The sequence below is a fragment of the Schistosoma mansoni genome, chromosome W (assembly GCF_000237925.1).
Source record: "Schistosoma mansoni strain Puerto Rico chromosome W, complete genome".
NCBI classification, from domain to species: Eukaryota; Metazoa; Platyhelminthes; class Trematoda; order Strigeidida; family Schistosomatidae; genus Schistosoma; species Schistosoma mansoni.
In genome coordinates this window covers 15981921-16005104 of record NC_031502.1, presented here as the reverse complement: position 1 = coordinate 16005104, position 23184 = coordinate 15981921, and the positions used below count along the sequence as shown (strand labels likewise).

The following is a 23184-nucleotide window of genomic DNA, read 5'->3' as shown; positions in this document are numbered from 1 at the left end:
GGATATTGTTTTTAACCCGGGTAATAACTTTGCAACGTTACTTTGCAATTGGCTACCAGGGCACTTGTTCCTTTTTCTTTACAGGTAGGGATATGTTTTTACTGAAAGTCTCAGAAACTACTGGAAGGTCCATTTAATATTCCAAATGCCTTCGAGTGTAAATAAGTTAAATGCTGATATAACTCACTCATGAATAGTCCAGTTCTCACTGTAACAAATTGAAGAGCTCACGCAATATTTTCCTGGTTACAGGCTAGCCACAGTGTTCCAAGAGACCAAACCTTTCTAGTAGGTTTCAGGGAGAATATATGGGGCTTGTGCGTTACCTTAAAAGCGAAGTATATCCAAGTGCTCACTTGTATAACATGCTTTTATGTTACGTTGCCTAACTCTTTAGAACAAGAAATATTTTTTCTTTTCATTAGTCAAGTTATCAGTTTCATATAGATCTAGTTTGATGACGAAGCCACTTTAGACGCATCATGAAGCCATTTAAGTGGTTTTCAGATATGTTACGCAAATACCTGTATCTTGCTCAACGGCCTACCGGATCTAAGTTTACAGACAGACTCTTCCAAGCCGGACATAATCGCTGTCACAGAAACTTGGCTGACTCAGTCTGTAGATGGTAGGGAACTTGGTTTTGAAATTCTCACATTGGTAACAGCCGACAGAATCCAGAAGCCCAAACGAGGAGGAGTAGATCTATTCATTAGGAATACTATCCCGTTTACCGTTATTGATAACATCCCATAAAAATGGGACGTGGGAATTAGTTGCCTCTTGAAATACAAATGATGAGAGCTGCTGATTGGTTTGGTCAACCACAGTTCGAACTTTAAGGTGAGTGAAGTCTTGCCTGATGATTCTGACACTTAGTCATTAGGCGGTCAATGTTTGGCCTTAGGAGACTTTAATGCACCTACGATAGGCTGGAAAAATCTGAGAACTGAGTCGTCAAAAAATTCTTCCTGTCAAAGGCTAGTTGATGCGGTTATTACATGTGGCCTAGAGCAACACGTGAAAGAAACCACTGGATACGACTCAGACTTAAAATCATCTTTACTAGATCTCATATTAAACCATTATAAGGATGATATCACAAATCTCGATTGTATGTGACCCTTAGGTAAGCGACCTTGCAGTTTTATTCCTTGATTTCATATCGTTGTCAACAACAATGTGCCAGTCCAACACATTTCAAACATTTAAAAGGCAAATATTCAAGAAATTATACACTCAGCATTCTCAGTAGATTGGACGATAGAACCAAAATCCTCCTTTGAGACGGCTCGAAATGCATGCAGAAATTTATACATAGAATCTACTGCATCGCATATTCATTCGACCACACCAAGGAGTCCTAAAAACTCCCCACCGTTGTTCATTAAGGAGGTTCACACCCCTCTCTGTAAGGGAAAATAAGCGCAAGAGAGATTTAGGTTACTGAGTACCGACGAGACAAAACCTCAATATCAGGAAGCTCAAAATACATGTGCTTCGACCCTCCGCAAGTCTAGAAGACTGTGAAAAGCTTGTTAAGGAGTCTATAGAATACCCTAGACGCTTATATTCATAAATAAACCAATGGGCTAGGAGAAGGGGCACCATTATGTGGAGATAATAGTACTACATCATTAGCACAGGACGATTATGTTAGTGCTCAGGTATTCTCAAATTACTTTAGCAATGCATATATCGGAGAGATGTCCTCCCCTTCGATTCATACAAATCTCTCCCTCTATACACACTCCGGACATTGTGACAGTTGAAGAACTCGATGTCTTTGGTCTGCTAAATAAGCTTGATATAGGTAAACCCATGAGACCCAATGAAATGCAACCTAAAGGAACTAATAACTTTTACCGCAAATCCTTTAAACATATGTTTCAATCTGCCTGTAACCCAAGGTAGATTACTGAAAGACTGGGGGAATGCTATAGTGAGTCCTGTCTTCAAACCAAATACGAGACACAAACCTGAGAACCATCGACTGGTAAGCCTAACCATCGTGGTTTTTTAAATTTAAAGATTATTAGGAAGTTGTTTAAGTATCTCGACGAAAATCGGGTTCTTTCCAGAAAGTAGCATGACTTTAGAACAGGTTGTGTCTCACAAAGTGACTTATAGCTCGTTAAAGTTGATGTGCCCTTAAAGATCAAAAGTTGCCCATTGATGTAACTTACATTGACTTCAGTAAGGCTTTTGATAAAGTTTCTCACTGCCGGCTGTTATTTAAGTTAGGTAATATCGGGATTGAAGGCAAATTAATTATGTGGATAAAGGATTTCTTAGTTGGGTGTCAACAAGGAGTACGTGTGAACTCCAAGTCGTCTGACTGGGAAACTGTGCTTAGCCAAGTTCTTCAGTGTACAGTTTTGGGGCCATTGTTGTTCTTCCTGTATGTGAATGACCTTTCCAGTCTCCTATTATCACCGGTTTAATTATATGCTGACGGTGTCAAGATATAGAGAGGGATAAAAGAATGAAGGTGATAGTGTAAAGCTTCACATTGACCTGCATAAATGATCTGAATGGTCTGGAACCTGAAAGTCGCCGATAAATGCTTCCATTCACCAAATATGTTTTTATTTATTTATTTAAACACATATTGGTCCAAAAAAGCACCAGATAAATATGCACCTCACAAATCTCATTTGATTTGTATGAGGGCTGTGATACTGCACAGGTACCCAAACTGAAGCACGTGGTTTTCTTAGGGGGCCACGCCTCGAGCCTTTGACCTAAAGGTCTGATACACAAGGCAGTGGAGCATCGTGAGGAGATGCAGTCCCATGGTAGCCAGTGATCAACGATTGATTCGTACGCCATTTGTTCCCTCAGGATACTGGAGCCCATGTGCACCATTGGTTTGGAATCAGGGTTTTCCAACTCCCCGTCGGTCTACTCCAGGTGACCGTGAGTTTGACCACAAACGAAGGCTGTTACGTAATGAAATCGGGCAAAGCTTGCGTAAGGACCGGGAAGCCTGGTGGTCGGAGCGTGCTAATGAGATGGAAGCAGCAGCTGTATCTGGTAACTGCCGGAAGCTCTTCCAACTCATCCGAGCCACTGGCAGCAAGAAGTCTGGTGTGAGTGAAACAATCTACGAGGATGACGGGATGCCAATCACTAACATCTGTCGACGTCTTGGACGATGGGCGGAATTTTTCGAAGGGCAGTTCAACTGGCCTGCTGCTCCGGCAACATCAACCAGTTTGTCCTGCCCCCCATGGCCGGTGACGACTGATCCACCAAACGAGGCGGAAGTCCGCAAGGAACTCCAACTCTTGAAACGTTACAAATCACCAGGCCCAGATGACTTACCTCCGGCTCTTTTTAAAGATGGTGGTGACTTTCTGACTAAGGAATTGACTGTGTTGTTTGGAAAGGTTTGGGAGCAAGAAAGTGTTCCAACATCTTGGAATGAGTCAATAGTCGTCCCTATCTTTAAAAAGGGTTCACGTTGTTCCTGCAATAACTATCGGGGGATAAGTCTACTTTCGATTGCGTCCAAACTATTGGCTTCTATCATTCTTCGTAGGTTGTTTAAAACCCGAGAACGATTGACTCGCGAGGAGCAGGCTGGTTTTCGTTCTGGTCGAGGATGCATTGATCACATCTTCACCCTCCGCCAAATGTTAGAACACCGTTATACTTATCGCAGGCCAACAATCGTAGTGTTTCTTGATATCAGAGCGGCCTTCGATTCGTTGGACAGGACTGTTCTCTGGGATTGTCTATTGAAGAAGGGTGTGCCTGAGAAGTTCATTAACATCTTAAAGGCCCTGTATACGAACACCTCAGGCAGAGTGAGGGCATACAACCACCTTTCTCCCTTGTTCCATTCGAGCAGTGGGGTTAGGCAGGGTTGCCCGATCTCACCATTCCTCTTCAACTTTGCCATCGACGACATCCTGGAAACAGCTCTGGTGGATGTAAGTAATGGCGGTGTGGATATGTCGCCTGAAGAACGACTTCTCGACCTCGGGTATGCGGATGATATTGTCTTACTGTGCGATAATGCCCAAGGCATGCAATCCGCACTTAATCAGTTGGCAATCAGTGTCCGCAGGTACGGCATGTGCTTTGCACCCTCCAAGTGCAAAGTACTCCTACAAGACTGGCAGGATTCTAATCCTGTACTCACCCTGGATGGTGAGGAGATCGAAGTAGTTGAGAAGTTCGTGTATCTAGGTAGCTATATAAGTGCTGGTGGTGGCGTGAGTGATGAGATTGATGCACGTATAATGAAAGCCAGAGCGGCTTATGCCAATCTGGGCCATCTTTGGCGCCTTCGTGATGTTAGTCTGGCTGTAAAAGGTCGGATCTACAACGCATCGGTGAGAGCAGTTTTGCTCTATGCTTGTGAAACCTGGCCTCTCCGAGTTGAGGATGTTAGACGTCTCTCTGTGTTCGATCATCGTTGTCTCCGAAGGATTGCTGACATCCAGTGGCAACACCATGTTAGTAATGCAGAGGTTCGGCACCGTGTGTTCGGGCGCAGAGACGATAATTCAATTGGTGTCACCATCTTGAAACACCGACTTCGGTGGCTTGGACATGTTCTACGAATGTCGTACCAGAGACTTCCACGTCGTGCATTGTTTGCCGACCCTGGGACTGGTTGGAAAAAGCAGAGAGGAGGTCAGTGTATGACATGGTGTCGTGGCATGAAAGAGAGCTGCAAAGGGCTAGCTTCCGTTGGTCCTTCACGACTCCCTGGTTGGGGTCCGAGAGATGGTGCAACACAGTGGCTAGAGACGTTATCAGATATGGCTCAGAATAGAAGCCAGTGGAGATCCTGCTGCAACCTTCTTTTACTTTCTACATAAAGGATGGTTCTAACTTTCCCAACTGAAAGAGTCTTCTGGTTGTACGTTTCAGTCCGCCTTATCTTTTCATCCCTTCTCTTCCTACTTTCATTATTTTGTGTGGCGCATATGTACCTGGTGCCCTTTTGTACCAATATATATGTGTTTAAATAAATAAATAAATAAATATGTAAACACATAAATACTGGTACAAGGAAGCACCAGATACATATGCGCCTCACAAATCTCATGCGATTTGTGTGAGGGCTGTGATACTGCACAGGTGCCCAAACTGAAGCACGTGGTTTTCTTAGGGGCCCACACCCGGAGCCTTTGACCGAAAGATCTGATCCACAAGGCAGTGGAGCATCGTGAGGAGATGCAGTCCCATGGTAGCCAGTGATCAACGATTGATTCGTACGCCATTTGTTCCCTCAGGATACTGGAGCCCATGTGCACCATTGGTTTGGAATCAGGGTTTTCCAACTCCCCTAGGTGGACTAGCCTTGTCCACCAACCCGGTTAAAGCGCCGGACATTCGCTTTTCGTCCTCTCAATTTCGTAAACAACACCCCCGCCACGAGAAGGCAGTGAGTAGGACTTCCCTGGCAGAGGCTGTATATTCGCGTGGCCATGAGAGAGCATTTCGAGAGGGAGAGCGGACTCTCCTCACTCTCGGCCGTACCAGGGCATTTGGGGGCCTAAACTACGTGCTGTCCAGATACAGTAACCTAGAAGTCATCATCATCCGTCAAAGGTTTTAGAACCCTACGGCCTATACGTAGAGACTTTAGCCATGTCAAAGCTAAAACTTTGACTTTCTATACAGTATTTGTCCGTCCTAAACTCAAATATTGCATACGAGTGGCTAGCCCATGCCTAAATGGATACAGTGAGCTGTCTGGAAAAGTTCAAAGAACCGTGTCTAATCTGATTCCCGAAATGGGAAAGCTCCCGTATGACGATGGACTGGCTAAACTAAATTTATTTCCATTGTCATATAGAAGAACCAGAGGTGACTTGACCAGTCTTTCTTATTGTCTTCTAAAACAAAGAATTTGTGAGTACACTAAAAAAGTTCATAAGCCCGTAACAAATTACTTGTCAGATGACTATCAACATTTCCTTCGAATCATCAACAAATGGGACTCGCTACCTCAACTCGTGGTTGAAGCTCAATCTGTCAATGCTTTCAAAAAAAAAGTTAGATCGACTGAGTGATTGCCGTTGTCATGACTAACATAGGCTACCTGGCCTCCTCTCCTTTCCAAACGGAAACTAAATGCAATAAGTGGATGTTAGTTCGTTAAGGTTATAATTTATCGACAACTTTTCAGTGAAAGCAAAGTGACCCTGAGAAAACGCGTTTAATAAGTTGGAATGAGGCCCATAAATTAATGTGAGGAATCAAAATTTATAGTTGGAAGTTAATGTTGGCATAAGAGTTAGGGTTTTTATCGTGAACTGAAATCAGCTATAATGCAAAAATGCCATGTAACCATGTGGATGGGTGAATTTTGCGCCAAAGTAGGTCGGTTCGTTGATAAATTATAGTCTCACCTGTTCGTAATCTTAGGTCCCAGCAAATTCCTTAATAAGCTTATCGACCACAGGTCTTAGCTTTTTTTAAGCATATTTTACTTAGAATATGTTAAGGTAATTGGTTTCACATAGCTCAGTAAGTCCAAATAAACACAAAAGACAATATTTCTCTCCAAAGTGTTTCACAATACATTTTTACTAAGCTGATTTATTTACCTTTGTCACATAAATATGTATCACCCAGTGTTGTGTATGGTTTTCAGTGTAACTATAGAATGCACTTGGATTCACCTTACTTTCTAGTTGTCAATGCTCACTCCTAAAATCTATTGGGATTTTTTCCGTGCTTATTGTTAGCACTGAAATTATCAATAACATACAGTTGATTATAGGCTCTTCACAATTTATGTTACCAGTAGTATTGAAATATGTTAATGTTTCGTTCGTTTTTGCTTTAGCATGTGGATCTAAAAAGCTGTCTTTAAGCTTCACAATTTCGACAATTATTTTCCGACATTGCAAGGCACTAGCCATTAGGATGTAGAAAAGCAAAACAGATCAACTCATGAAACTGAGTTCACCATTCACCAGTGATTGGTGTAATAGTATCTAGCTGAAATCAGTATTATGCGACGGAAAAAAAGCGATTAGGATTTACAACATTGTGCTGATCAACCTAAATCCTCGGCATCTAAAACATTTAGTTCCAGTAATAAGCTATCCAATGTTAACGCACATAAGGAATCACAATAAATTTCATTAGAAATACAAAGTAGCATTGCAGTCTATATGCTCAAAACGTATGGGGTGGCTCCCAAGTAGCATAGTGTTAAAATAAAGTGTGTGCCAACAGATACATGTTTTTAGTCTAAACTTTGTTTATGAAGAGCAATCGCGTGTCATAGAACTAAGAGCTAAATAACATTTTCAACTAAAACTTTCTTTCTAAGTGTCATCCAATAATACAAGTTCAAAAGATTAACGTACAATAACTGGGTTGTCTATATGTTATTCAACCAGAAGTTAATTGTATATGGTTTGAGATATAAAGTGATTCAGTCGGAGACGTTAGTGTTGAAATTATTTCGGTTGATGTACGAAGATTCAGTACCAAATATCAAAGACTATAGCATTTCTAACGATTCTGAGGGTGTTCTAAACTAACTTGGAAGTAAGCCTTGAAATTACTAACATTCTTACTCAACTTTGTACAGTAAAACCAAGCACCTATCATTTCAAATAACTAACTTCAATGATACTATTGATCGTCAGCAGTATGCACATCATATCAAAGAAATCTCACTAAGATACTATCATACACTAAAGTTATAACTGAATATTTTGGAGTCATACAGGTTAGTGTCTGTGTAGTAATCGCAAAATTGGAGAAGCACTATTGGATGGATGTATGGTGTCATATAATTTTATGCATTGAGTCCGCATATTGTTGTATTATTAGTATCTTAATTTTCCTCAGTGCTTTGTTTAATTGGAAAAGCTTTTATAAACATGGGTTTAATCTAAATACGTCACACAGTTGATCATAAGTTGAGCTGATAACAACAAACGATAGCTTTCATGCCAACAGTCATTAATTTATTTATACAACTCATAAGAATTAAATGTAGGTCTATTTTAATTTTGTGTTTATGTAGGTTTCTTCTCAGGATGAACTCATTACGAAACGTTAATGGGATATGCAGTTCATTTGGATCTATTGGGATTTTTTCTCCAGCTGCAGCAAGAAACGTGATGGGGCTTTTTAACGTTCAATCTCGACTCTATAAAATGCACGACCATTTAGTTCGGAGATGCCCAGATTGTTATTTTGATCGACGTGAAGGCAGGCTTTATGTTGAATGCAAAACTCATCCACGTCATAAACAAGCTCAAAAAATGAGACCACCGAAAGCTCCATGGTTATTTAAACGTCCAATATGGAGGACTGTGTGTTGGTAAAGTAGAAACCTACTATGTACTATGAGCTGTAAACATTTATTAATATGACAAAAAAATTTCGTACTAAATAAGCCTTCAGTGATCATAAAATTTTCCAACATGTAAACTGTTATCGGTCGCACTGCTCATGATAATGTTTTCAAATAAAATTATCAGTACGATTAAATACTGAAAGTTACTAGGAAACAACAAAACTTGTCTATCCTTCATGTAATGCTTATACTCTTATTACTTCTACCACTATGGGATTTGAATCGACAACTTCATCTCTGTGCTAATGTAGTATGGCAACTCGAACTGATGTACGTACGTACGAAGTTCTACGTTGTGTCTGACTGACCTCTAGAATTATTTATCGGTTATTTACGTCAGTGGTTCAATTACATCTATTTCCTCCATTTTACTGGCTTGACGAGATACAAAAGCGGTTCATTACTCAAAGTTTACTGGTTTACGATTCCTTCTCATATTCCGTGTATACCTTCACTACTCAGCGATACTTAACATGTTATATTATGGTGTAAGCACGCCAAATGAACAGTTTCAAGACAAAATTATTTAACAAAATTAATATTGTTGGAATTCTTTAAAGGAATTACAGTAACGACATGAATTATTCATTAAAGTGGTAGGTCGAAACGAATAGTAAATAAAAAGGTATGCTACCTTGTCTCTATTAGAATGTATTAAGGATACTACAGAATAAGATTACAGTTGAAAACAATGTATGCTTTAGCTCTTATCGTTTTAAGTGTCCATTTATCAATATTTGATAAAGAAGGATTGAGGGACTGCAATGGATAAGATTTGCTTTAATCTTTATCCTTGGACTATGACTCACCTTTTTGGATAAATGTTCAACATAAAGATGAGCTACGCTTACTCTTATTCCGTCTTTTTCACTCATGACTTCATTGTCAGCATACCTTTCAAAAATGAGTCACGTGACAGTGACTTGCTTGTTTCCTAAATACTGCGTTAGTGAAGTTAAGAAAGATAAATGAATAGTGTAGGGTACTTTAGCGCCATTACATCGGATAAACACAGATTTTTATAGTTCATGATATAGTGGGCTAATCAAAAGTAGCCAAATGAGGTCATCTTGACAATCAAGGACAAGTGATTTTTTACGAAACAGATTGCTTTTCCAAGGAGTATATATGAGTATTTATACATGTATTCGGTAGTCTAGTAGACTTTATCCTTCTCACTCTCGACCGTAGCTGCTACCTTGAGGTCGTGGTCGGGTTTGCCTATAGTTATGACCTAACAGAGCTATATTGACTGGAACATATGTTCCTGTAAGTTCTACCATACCGGGCAGGTCGATTGGAGGACGGTAAGACTAAAAACGGCAACTCAAGGTCTGAGGGCGAGGTCGTACTGCTGACTGTAGGGAAGATTGATAGCAGTAAGGTGTTTCCCCTGGACAACCAGCATCTGCAGCGATGCTGCCTTCTCACAAGGAAGGGGTTAGAAAAGCTCGACCCTAAAAATGTCACACCTCACCTCACGGATTCCCGTCTCCGGCGGTAAGGCCTTTTGAGGAACGGAGCTAACACGTAAAAAACTTCCCACAAAATGGTCTTGCGTGACCTGCCTCAAGCACTTGTTTCTTGGGCTCTGCGGTTATGCCCTCAGGTCGTTAAGGCCAACATTAACTCAACTTTCTTTTTAGGTCCCTCAAGAAATACCTTTCCATGGTGTGGGCAGCCGGGAAGTGATATCAGCCCCCATACCCGTAACAACACACGAGACCAAGTTGGTCACATTCAAATCGTTCCTACACCTAATAACTTTCTCATCTCCACGACTAACCCGAGTACGCGGAACATTATTCCTGGTCTCCTGAAACCACGCTCTAAACTACATGTAGGAGCTTCTAAGGTCCGAACATTGTTCCGGATAGGACAGCAGGCCTCCTTAGCTAGGACTTCAAAATCTCGCACCACCGATGTGTGCTGCGTCTCCGAAACGCGCATACAGGATCCGAGTAGCGTCATTCATTTGATCTCACCATGTCGAAATAAAGAACCAACTCGATTCACACTTCGTGTAGCCCTGATGCTGCTTCCCGTGGTCTTGCTGGCGTAGGCATAGCATTGAGTTCTAGGGCAGAACTAGCTTTTTTAGACTGGATCCCAGTAGACAGTCGCTTGTGCGCTGTCCGACTAAACGGAACAGTAAGGACTCGGGATGATAGGGACACTCGTCGTCTCTACCTACTCTCCCACTGACTGCAGCTCAGATGAGGTAATAAATGAGTTTTACAGAAAGCTTTCCGACCTTTTCCGAGAAGCTAGGCTCTCTGATGTGGTAATAGTGGCTGGTGACTTTTACGTTCAAGTAGGTAAACTAAGCGAAAGGGAGACACCTGAGTGGATCTTATGGTGTCGTAGCCCAAAGAACAGGTAATGGCAACCGTCTGTTGCAGCTATGCTCAGATAACCACCTGTTGTAAATACTAACTTTAAGCACAAGGAAAAACATCTTTTGACATGGCGACCCCCGAATTCTTCCAAACGTTGAACCCAAATAGATCGTATCGCTACCAGCCACTGATTGTACCAGTCTATAAGAAAGGACAAAAGTCCTTCTATGACAATCACTGAGGAATCAGTTTGACCAATATAGTGTCTAAAATATTAGCTTCAATAATACTTCGACGCCTAACCAAAACTCGTGAAGAGCAGACTAGAGCAAACCAGGCTGGTTTCCGACCTGGAGGTAGTTGTATAGACCAGATATTCACTCTACGTCACGTCCTAGAACATAGACACACATTCAGATGCCCCACAATCGTAGTATTTCTCGACCTCAAGGCGGCATTTAACTCCGTTGATCGTGAGGTTTTATGGCAGTGTTCATCACTGAAAGGAGTACCAAAAAATACATTAACCTCATAAAGGCTCTCTGCTCCAACACAACTGATCGAGTGAGAGCTTATGGCGAACTGTCATCAGAATTGATTACCTCAAGTGGTGTTCGTCGGGGCTGTCCATTCTCAAAATCGTTTGCAATGTCGAAGGTGCATCCACTCTGTGTGTTCTCTCAAATTCTAATCTTCTGAATTCGTGTCCCTTTCTTATTTCCTCTTTCCAGATTTATTACACTGGACTATACTCCTTGAATAACATCTTCAAACCCTAGTCTTTTCGATTATTGCTTCTACTACTATGGGATTTGAATCGACAAAGGTATCTCTGTTCTAATGTGGTATAGCAACTCAAACTGGTGTATGTACGTACGAAGTTCTACGTTGTGACTGACTGACTGTCCTCCTCACTTGTCTTCTTGCTCAAGTAGTCAGTTGGGGGCGTTAGCACGTAGAACTTTGTGTATCAGTAGCACATATCGGACACCGCCCATCACATTAACTTACATCACAATCACTGAAAAACAAAAAAGCTCTGGACGTTTTCGTTCTAGTATAAGGACTCCTCAGCAGTACGTACCCATGACCCCACCAGAGATCGAACTCCAGTTTATTGATCTTCCCAATGTTCATCTTTCTATTTCTGTGCCCGAATTTCTCCATTATATCGATTCTATCTGCAATGTACTGAACTAAAGTTAATAGAATGTGTGGTTTTACGCAATACAATCCATGGGATTGAAAACCTAAGAAATACCACAATGACAATACTGATGTTATTAAGGCTTGATCTTGGTATTTGGAACGAATCTATCTTATAACCGTTTGTAACCATGGAACAGTATATCATATTAGAACAGAACCACTACATTAGTTGTACAATCGCATAAAAGTGCTCTTATGAACTTTCGTTAGTTGGAGATGAGTTGTACTTGAACGCATTGCTTCATCAGTTTAAGGCTAAAAGTGCTTGAAGGCAACGAATTCTAGAATTGTTCATTAGGTCATAAAGACTAAAGATGACTTTAATATCAAGAATCATTTACACTTTCATTTATGTACAAGATGAAAACTAATTTCACAGAGTTCGCAGAAAATTGTCGTAATCCTCTTCTGTAGTAAATCCGTATTTTCGACAAAATTCATCGTCGTCTTGTAAAACTATAGAACTGAGGGGTGTATATAGGGGTCTACAAAGGAGTAAGAACAATTTATTCAGTTTCGCATAAGATTCATTTTATTCATGCTACAAGTTGTAGTCAAAATTCTGCATTATAAGGGTTATAGGGACAAATTTATGCAACCTATGGAATGAACAATAGTTGCTAATATGACGTCCAAGCTGTAAATTCACTTATTCAATCTGGCGTCAGCCAACATAAAAAAACCTATGACGTGAACAACCCTAGCAGAATAAAATTCTCCAATGTAAACAAATCGCACTAAAGGTACAAATGACACTGACAATAATCACGTACAGTAGTGGACAGCGTAAATAACAAAGCAAACTACTGAAGCGGCATTTTTTATTATTACTACATGCACAATTATTAAAAATTTTCCTAATTAGGTAGTCGCTGCTCTTTATGGGCTCGGAAATATCAATGATTAGAGCAGTCAGTTGAAATGGTTCATGTAAACATTGCCACCGAAACAGAAACCTTATGAATACTCGACTGATTTCTGTATCCAAATTAAATTGTGTTCCCAAGCTTTATGAAATGAATTATAATCGAGATGTCTGATATAACATTCCCACTACAAAGAAGTATCAAGGAAACTATATATGGAGCCTATATGACAACATAAACTGATTTTTTGAGTTACCTCTTAAAATATCAACTAATTGGGAATCACAAGATATAATAACGATTATTCTATCTCTAGCCTACACAAACAGTTGTCTTTCAGTACTGGAAAATATGGAATTTCCTGTGGGATTACCACATATTCGATTTCAGATCTAACTTTAGCTAACATCAAGCATAGAACCACAAAATACCTAAATTGAAAACAGAACACTATACATTGTGATGAATAGAAAATGTAATCAGCTATAAAGGTGAAACGTCGTGTATTTAAGATCACGGAGAAATTCTACGCAACCATTAATTTTTTGTTTACATAACTAAATGATAGCTGAATCTTCACTCTGAATTATGTTAATAGTCCTAGCAACGTAGATGTGATACTGCAAAGGTCCCAATAGGATGTCCAGTAATTGCTCGAGTATATTTTTGTCCAAATACTAGTTCACGTTTTCTAATTAACACACAAGTGACTTAATTTATGATGATGGAAGAGTAAATGGTGTCCTTCGCTGGATTTTCCAGATGAAAACCGTCAATCATTGGATGTACAGCTTTCTATAGCACTGATCTCTTAATACCCCAAAAGTACATGATATCTACATCAAACTACTGTTCGATGAATTGGTTTAAAATTTACCTTTGGGCTGTATTAATTGGCATTCTTATGCAACTAAACTTTGAATTCTAATGAAGAAGCTTAAAATTTATACAATTCTTATAAAATATTCAACTCACTTGGTTGGATCTGGCTGAAACAACTTTCGATGCACGAGAAATGTGCATCGTTGATGCAGTAAATGCGGTGCTGCAGATAAAGCTTCTGGCCATATTTGTATGAGATCGACTGGAAGATTAAGATGCCAATGCATAATTTTGAAGTTGTTTGACAGATGCTCACGTTCTATGTGAAATTGACGGTAAAAATAATACCGCATATTTATTAACTATGATTAACAAAGGCTTATTCTTAATATTATCTAATGCCGAGTCATTATTTATGCATAGCAACACGTAGTGCCTAAAGGAAGTAAACCTAACCTCAGGTTGTATTGCTTATCAATGTGTCATCGCGTCGCCCCTAACTTCCACATATAAATGTTCATTGTAATTTCAAATTTAATTAATATCGTTATCAATATAAATCTTCTAGACCCGAAGATGACGATATTAGTTTGGAGTTATCACATCGGTGAGTGACTTTACAGCCAATAAACATCTATTAATGAATTGTATACCAATTTTTTGGAATGAAAGACTTAAAATTACTGGGGAGATTGACCATAGTCTTTTGGATGGTCCACCTTGTTTGATTTCAAAGCGCTTATAATTAACATCTTAAATGTATGTTGCCAATATACCTTTACCACTTTAACGAAACAATAAGCTTGCTCTGGAACCCTAGATTTTTACTGACTGGTGATACTGATCAGAATTTAGGTTATGTAGTATAAAACTTATGTCTAGATAACCTTAATAATTTCAACCTATTGGTAGCATGGGTTAACCTAGATAAGGATCTTCATTTTAACACTCCCAGTAGACTCAAAACTTATTATGGAGTTTCATTTCAAATGGTTACTTCAAATGACTTATTAGCTTTTCTATTTTTAACTTTGTTATATACATTCTTTGATAGGCAAAACTTTATCATTCTTAAACATTTAGGATTGACTTCCAAACATGAAATTCATCTATCGAGAGTACACAGATGATAACGCTGACATCCTAGAATGGAAGGATGTTTTGTATGCGTGTTCTCTTTGAATGTAAATGCTCTGGTCAATTCCTCAGACCACTTCCTTCATTTTGTAAGTCTCATCAGCTGTAACGGTTTTGTGGTTGATAAGACGGTTGCACGAATACATACGACCTACTTTGATTTTATGAAATTGCTACAGATGTGACCCATGAAAGGTCCCTATTTGTCTACCAATGGGCGAGTATACTCCCCACCAGTTCACTTTTTGCATCTATGAAAGCACAAAACATATGTAGGCTGCAGTGTTTGGTCTTCGGCGTTTTCAGATAATTGCTCTCATATGGTGGAACTGTGGTGTGATCTACTTATATCATATAAGTAGTATATGGTGTTGGTCAGACATAGAATGTATTTTGGCAGAAGTCCGATGAGGGAAGGACTGAAATGAAGCGAAATCGGTAGGAAAATGCACGAACAATGGAATAAGAGAAGAAACAGTGAAGATTGAGACTATTGGTTGTTAATTTGCAAATTAACTGTCCATTGTATGGTTTTCAGAATTTAATGAGAAAGTCTGTAATTTTTGCTTAAATACATTCGATTGTCCCCAGTCGTGTTCTGTTCACTACAGAACTGCCACATGAGTGATTCTGAAGGTAGGGGCAGGGTTTGAGATAGAAAGAGGAAGTTGGTTGACAAGGTGACGAAAATTTTAATCGACTGAGGTGGTTGGGATGTGTTATTCATGCTTAACTATCACCCAAATTGACGCACATAACTAGTTGGGATAGAAGTCTGTTGGAAAAAACTACGGACGGAGGAGTCTAAGATATGATATCATCAGTCCATGAAATCACCGACTGTTGATTTGAGCAGTTTTCGTATGTTTAGACTTGTAAGCTAAAATCAGAAAGCTGATCATAAACTACGGCTCGAGTTTGTTAACATGATTAACAATTCAAAGAAGTAGCACCGTTGCAACCATCCGTTATCTTCTAAATTTTGAGATTAGCGTTATTTCGTATTTTTCGAACTTTGGTTTAGTTTGTTTCGTTTGGACTATATTTATAGTTTTTAGGTTCCTATTGGAGCTAACAATTTCTTCATCACCTCTGGCTTTTATTAACTCGTCGTTTCGGTACATTGAGAGGTGTAGCAACTCAGATGAATACATATCGGCACTATGCCTTGAGTTGTCTACGGTTCATTGGTTGTCCCATGGGAATATTTTAATGAGGTAAACACAAAGGATTAAGCATCTGTAAACACGATAGTGCAAATGTATTTTTACTGAAATTGGGTCTTTATTCATGTAAATCGTCAGCATCTGTTCAAAATAATTATTTTGACTTGCTTATTAGACCAAACTGAGACTTAAAGGATGAAGAGGTAAAAAGCTGGTAAAATTACCTGTTATCAATAATTTCGGGCTAGTAAGAACTAATTTATGTATAGCTGACTGTGAAAATCCCATCATTTTTGACAGTACAACAAAAATATCCTGAAAAAGAATAATTGGAAACGTAATTTTTAGGCATAAATTCTACGACTGATCTAAACAACGTAGTGTACAAATAGTAAATAGCTTTCAATAATGAATTTGAAATTTTCATAAACTGCAACTAACAAATGGTTAAATGACTTGAAGGGATTATGGCAAGTTGAACCGACAAGTTTTTGATTATTACGTAGGATAGACATTTTCCAACCATCATTAATTTGTGATAAGGTTATTTAGACTTTCAGCTTGGAAGCGGAGTGGCTTTTAAGTATTCAGGTCTCAGCCAACAGGCTGCACATTCGATCCAGCTGCACCTAATTCGTTTAGAACAGCCAAGTAATATTATTAGCTCTCTCATAAGCAGGGTGTCTTAAAGCTTATTATATAAATATGTGTTTGGCAAACGAGTTACATTTATATTTCCTTATTTTTGATTTAAAACTAGTGCGTCAAATGTTTGAGTATGGTCACACCAATTTCGGTTCAGCCTAACAGAGGGCTTTTTCAGCCTTAACATAGCTTGAAGTCAGTAGGATGCAGTTGTACTTCGTTATATGCCACGCAATCCTAATTCTATGAATAATTTATTTATAACAAACTTTTTTCTAAATTTAGAAATGGCTGGATATATCAAACACTATTTTTACTTTGCGTTTGGAAGGCTTCAATTATTTTCTAAATAGTTACAGTCAGTTACAAATGTGAGGTGTCCCAAGGTCAACGTCTTCAAAGGAATTTAACACAACTTTAATGATTGCTGGACTGTAAAAAACCTTATTCCTCTGTTGGTATTAGGATTTATAACACACCTTGTAGTTAAAAAAAGTTCCCCAATACATGAGGAGACTAACGTTTAAAACCCACCTTAATTTTTGGTAGCGGGTGTGTAATGATTTTGGGTTCCGTCGTGATTACTTCAACAACCTCTGAATCTAAAGCAATTAAGAGGAAATAATAAGCAGTTAAATTACTTTTTAACTGTATGAGTGACTTTATTTGACCAAGATTTTTATCTATTTCCATGGGCGGTTTCTCGAGTATGTTAGGAACTCGGCAGATCATTGTTACAACATCTGTAGACGAAACCTTCCGGTCTGTAAAATAAGTTAATCGTGCACTGATTTCGCACAGTGGTAGCTAAAAAGTATGGACTTAAAATAAGTCGTACTTTAAGTATTTTTGGGAACGCCGTAATAATCCGAGCGATTTGTTTAGGTTTAAATCCAAAGTCTGAAAGTCCCCATAGTATAGGTTCAATGTCATTATGAAAATCAAGCTTCACCAACATATTTGCAACACCTGGAACAGCTTCAACCTTGGATAAATTAACACCTAATTTTACAAGTTGTGACAGGGTAAAAGAACTACAAATTTGTATTACTTAAAAATATATATACCTTGGGATGTAGGCGGCAAGATTAGCAGAAGATAGCGGCACATGAACTAGCTCGCTCAACTCTAACTCCTTAAACCACTGGGATAATATTTCTATGCTTTCTTTTGGTGTTTGGCTAGGGTGTAGGTAGGCTTTTATCTGTTTTTGTAGCAATTTACTGTTAGCCGGCAAAGATTGGGTGGATTTTGGGGTATCTAGAACTTTACGAAGCAGATTATTGAACGTTCGGATTGGAGTCTTTAAAGTGTCACGATTGGCGTGACGAAGCGTTAACTCGCAAAATGGTTTCTCAAAATGTTTCACCTGATTACACTTCGGAAACTGACGAGTCTTATGTACGCTAAAAGCCTCAGTATCTGGTAGACCTTCGGTTAAGTTATTTTTGCTTTCCAGAGGGTGTGTTTCAGAAGACGGCGGTAATTTCAAACTTTTTTGACTCAAGGTGTTTAAGAGTGACTTCGTGTACACCTCATCCACAGACGAGCTGTATTTACGGAATACGTGGACAATTGCCTCTTGAAGGTGCGTACCGTAAGAAATAACCCTGAACATTTCAGACTACTTCCCCCAATTGTTGGCAAAAGTACACTTCCGAAAAATGCCTTAGAATCCAATTTTGCAGGCTCACGTCTCTTGCCAGTCAAACTGAAAACAAAGAAGAAACATTCTTTATTAGAAAACTGAGAAGTGATAACTGTTAGGAATATTACAAGCCAACTGTAACAATTACTTCCGTGACTGTTTTGTAACATATTGTTTATCGACTGGAGATGATGACCACGATATATATATATATATATATATATATATATATATATATATATATATTAATGCTGTATATGAAAGTGCTTTTTACTATGAAACAGGGGAAAGCGCAGTCAAAATTACACAACTTAACAATGGTGTAAAATATACTTAATAAGCATTAAGTGTTATGATTAATGCTTGCATAACAGTACAATTAAGATGGGCGTCTGATTTTAAAAACACTATATTAAGAATATCAGGAGTTAGACAAGTATAACAAAATCGGCATAGGCATAACAATTCCTACTAACTTTGAAAATCAGCTTGGGGAAAGTAACGCTATAAAAAACAAGCACCTTATCTAAGGTTAGGTACATGACGAAACGGATCACTTTGATACAGCAAAGTTCATACACTTTCTTCGATCTACGCAACAACATAATCTAACTAGATTCGTTATCGATTTTCTAACGAGCAAATATAATTTCAAAAGCCGACAGAAGTGTATGTGAAACGGAGACACGATTTAAAATAAAAGTAGACCCAATGTTTCCCTCTTCGATTAGGACATATTTTACGATAGTGCGGATTAAAAACCATACATACATATTTTGATGATAAAATTTTTATGAATAGAGCAACATAGTGTCTATAATGATTGTCAGGGCAGGTCATCAAATACTGTGCAGATCAACGTCTTGCCAGAAGGCATTTTGTGTACTAGGAAAGGATGCAGAGTAAAATGAGTGAACACAACAGACAAGAGATGAAGGTTCTTGAGTTTTGAAGTGAAGCTCATTTATCAATACCGCTAAATATCATTTCGGCAGCATAGACGATGTCAATGAGTGACGAAAAAACTGGTGAAACTGAAATTTGTGGTGAACCTTTGAGCGACACTGAAGTGACCCTTAGAATGTATACCTACAAACTAGTACTTAATGATGGTTGCAAAGCAGTGTGAGGAATTAGAATTGTGATTTACAGTTGGTAATTAAGAGCTAGTTTTAGAGTTTATATCACGAACTGGCATCAGCTAAAATGCCAAGACGCTACTAAGCCAAATGGTCGAATGAATCTCGCGCCGGAACCTCAGACCCGATATCTTACATCTAATTAGTTCGTCCATAAATTATGGTTCTCGCTAAAATCCTTAATCCTAATTTCTAACTCTAACATCCAATTTTGAATTCCCTATACCCATTTTTTAACACAAGTAAGTAGGTTGAGATTTTCCAGGTTACTTAGCCACTGTTTTAATGTCGTCCACAAATTTTAGTCTCAGTAGACGGATCATCGTTCGTAGCTACAGCCGCTGAATGCAAGTGACAACCAAACTAATCGACAACAGTCAGAAATAACACAAGCGTAAGGTTAGGACAGTCGCAGAATCGAAAATACGGGCAGATATTTCACTCGCTAAATGAACGACGAATGGGATGAAGCTGGGTACTCTTAGGACCCACCATGACCTTCAACTTAAGGAGGCGCGTATGGTTTCAAAATATACTAACAAACTGTAAAGTCGCGAAGATATTTAAGCTAGTTAATTCCTTTAATCTATCGCTTTGGAGTTAAGATATAGCCTTAAATTCTCGTTCAGGTCAAATACGAGCAATATAGCTTCGGAAATCCAGCTATCTTAGTAGAATTGGTGTTTCTTCAAACATACAGTCTCAATATTCTCTAAAGCACCGTCTCGCCGTTCTATTTTACAATAGTTTTTTCTAAAAGAGGATAGTATCAAATCAGTAGTAGGCTTGAGCAGTATTTTGACCATCCCTTCTCAAATCTTTCATATTTCATTAATTATTCGTTTTCTCTTTTAAGTATACTACGCACGCGGTTGACCTGTACAGAAATCCAATAGTTATAGTGAGGTGAATTACAGCACAAAACTGAAGGAAAGGCTCAAAATGCAAAGAATCTTTGGTTGAAATGAGTGGTGTGTACAAGCTACGGCTGCAGGAGACATATTTCTTCATACATGCGATTGAAGTCGATCCGTTTTGATAATTTCAAGTCATTAGAAAACCAGTTACCTACTGACAATTTGTAGGGCCACTGAAATGTCACTGAACCCTAACCAAATAATCCGGCAGTAGCGTCACTAAATATCGAACAGATCATCGATCCCCGTCAAGGACCATCAACGCGCATCAGTTAATCATACGCCATGGACTGGCCCATGCGGCAGTGGTTTATACTTTCGCTTGTATCTACTTTAACTAATATATTCCTGTAATAACATTCTCTGTGTTGTACAGTCTTCAGAGCACCCACGGTCCATTAGTGCGTCGATGGGGGATCCACGTAAGGTGCTGATCGCGAGATGTAACTTAGGCGTTAGTTGGTTCGTCACCATTCTTGTCTGACTCTAGTAGGCCCTCAATCATTCGACATAGATCATCAACGTTGATGACCTACCATATGAAGACTTTCGGTGTAGCACATCTTAATAAACAAACCTGTTCAAATGTCCGGCTCGTGAACACGTTTAACAATAATCATTTTGGGTGGTCAAGAGTTAGCAGAGGACCTCCTTATAATACTAAAAATATTGGTAAACTATATATTTATTCCCTTATTTTGTGTGGTATCATATTTCAGATTATTCATGATAAATGTTAGAGGGTCTATGTGATTACAGTGAATCTACGGCAACCACCACAAAAGCTTATGATGGTTAACGAACATCGGGGTAAATAACAGTCCAATAAACTTTGCATATAAAACAATGCATGAACCCGTGATGACAGCTCAATATCGTCATCATATTTTAAATATTTGTAATAACATAAACAAATGCATCATCTTACTAACAAAACTGATATGTTCAAGATAATATCGTGAATCAGACAGAATCAAAATATACAAATTTTTCAGGAATCCCTTTACGGCATAGATTTCCTTTGAAGATGAATATTTGATGATTTCCTGTGTTTTGTACCAAATGTCACTCGCAATGTTCTGAAGAACATAAAAATGTATACAATTGTCATTTGAATGATTTCGATTCTACAAATTCACAGAGATTAGCCAGCGAGAAAACATCGCCTCATGAAATAAAACTATTAATATCAGGTCCTCGTACTAAGATGACTGATTACATACATCGAGAACCTATGAAAGTAGACTCATTGTACAAGAGCCATCAGAAGTAATGTGACACAATGTATATGGAATGCATAAATTACGGAGATTTCACTAAGCACTTATGATGCTAGCTCAAAAGTAAATTCCAATACCAAAACAAACATAACAAAAAACTGCGAGTACACGCATGGATGTTATTTAAATGTTCGCTATTTGATAAACGCAGAATATGGTATACAACTATGGCACTCAAAAGTATGGAACGCCACTGTCGCAAATCAGAAGAAAGCTGGTGAAGTGTTTGTTGGATAAGGATCGAAATATGCTGTAAATTATAGGTTTTTATGGACACTAGCGTTTGTTCTAACATCATTAAAATTCAACCATTCCGTAAAGAGGCAAGTTATGCTACTTCCCGATTGTAGTATACCACGATGATGTTCCAGAACGCTCCGTCACGTCCTGATTGAATGACAACCCTTCAGCTACTTGAGGGTTTCTGGGGGCTCCGTTGTTCTCCTAGAAAGCCGTACCAACAGCTAGTTATCCCTGTTTCACATGTGAAACGGAAGACTGGATTTTACCAATCTACAGCCACGAAATTGGAAGTAATTCAACATTTTCAGTTAAAATATCGTATGGTCAAGGGAAAATTATGAAAAACTAAAAGACGCAAAATGAAACTGATATTGTTCACATTATGCCAGTCCGCTTCTAAGCCTCCGGAGATCCAAATATTGAGGGTTTATAAAGGTTTTCGTTTCTATGATTTGTTGATCAGTGTTGTATTACGATATTTCCACAATAAGATATATTCAGATAGCTCATGCGCTTCGGAATTCTTTTATCAAAAGAAACTATCCCTACTCCTCACCAACGGCATGGATCTACCGAAGTACTCGAAGCTTCAGAGTATATTAGAACCCCAAGATTTATGCATCACCACATACTTTCAGCTCGACAATAAAATCTATGAACAAACGAGGGGAACGCCAATATCAGGACTTGTTGCAGAAACAGTGATGCAGAGACTGGAAGTTACTATCATACCGGTGATCAAGCTGAAAATGTGGATTCGTTGTATGGACGAGAAATGTATTATCATCAACGTCAATAAGCTGAAAAACACCTACAATCTGATTAGCAACATATTTGATCATATAAAATTTGCTAGAAAAAGGATTCAAACAACAAATTATCATTCTTTGACGTATTAATCACCGGAATGGACACAGGAAAACTGGAGACACAAGTTTATCAGAAGCCGACCCACACAAATCAAATTTTCAATTACAGCACCAATAACCCAAGGACTCACAAAATAAACTGTATAGAGCTATATTCAAGATGACAAGAACACACTGGATCACATTTACAGAGCGGAGGAATAAAGAAAAGTATCTAATGTCTATCCTTCAAAAGCATCAAATCCACTCGTTAGTAGGAACGAAGTCATGTATAAAAACCAACAAACAAATCGCCCTACCATATATATAAGACATATCAGAAGTTACAACGAGATCATTGAAGCCGTTTGGAATAGGTGCAACACGCAAACTAGCAAAATCAATTCAATAAATCCCAAGCAAACCAAAGAACGAAATGATAAAAAAAGAGCTGAACATCGTCAAGTTGTGAAAAACACCGCATTCGGCAAATCCAAAGAACTTTCATTTTCGCCTGCATAAACATTAATTAGGGACCAAACTCCTTGAAACATCTTTGTTTATATCAATGCATGTGA

The 23184-nt window shown here is 38.6% G+C and overlaps 2 protein-coding genes across 2 annotated transcripts; one reads left to right on the top strand and one right to left on the bottom strand.

Annotated features, from left to right (window-relative positions):
- Positions 1-8024: 8024 nt before the first annotated feature.
- On the top strand, positions 8025-8315 carry Smp_091170 (hypothetical protein; the record flags this gene model as incomplete). The annotated part of the gene is made up of 1 exon (XM_018788746.1): positions 8025-8315. One exon carries the CDS (start codon positions 8025-8027, stop codon positions 8313-8315), a length of 291 nt encoding a protein of 96 aa, XP_018654258.1.
- Positions 8316-12268: 3953 nt separating this feature from the next.
- On the bottom strand, positions 12269-18149 carry Smp_171940 (hypothetical protein; the record flags this gene model as incomplete). Its single annotated transcript, XM_018788745.1, has 7 exons — positions 12269-12380; positions 13737-13902; positions 16111-16201; positions 17066-17133; positions 17173-17338; positions 17370-17565; positions 17599-18149. The coding sequence occupies 7 exons, from the start codon at positions 18147-18149 to the stop codon at positions 12269-12271; spliced, it is 1350 nt and encodes a 449-aa protein (XP_018654257.1).
- Between the last annotated feature and the right edge of the window lie 5035 nt (positions 18150-23184).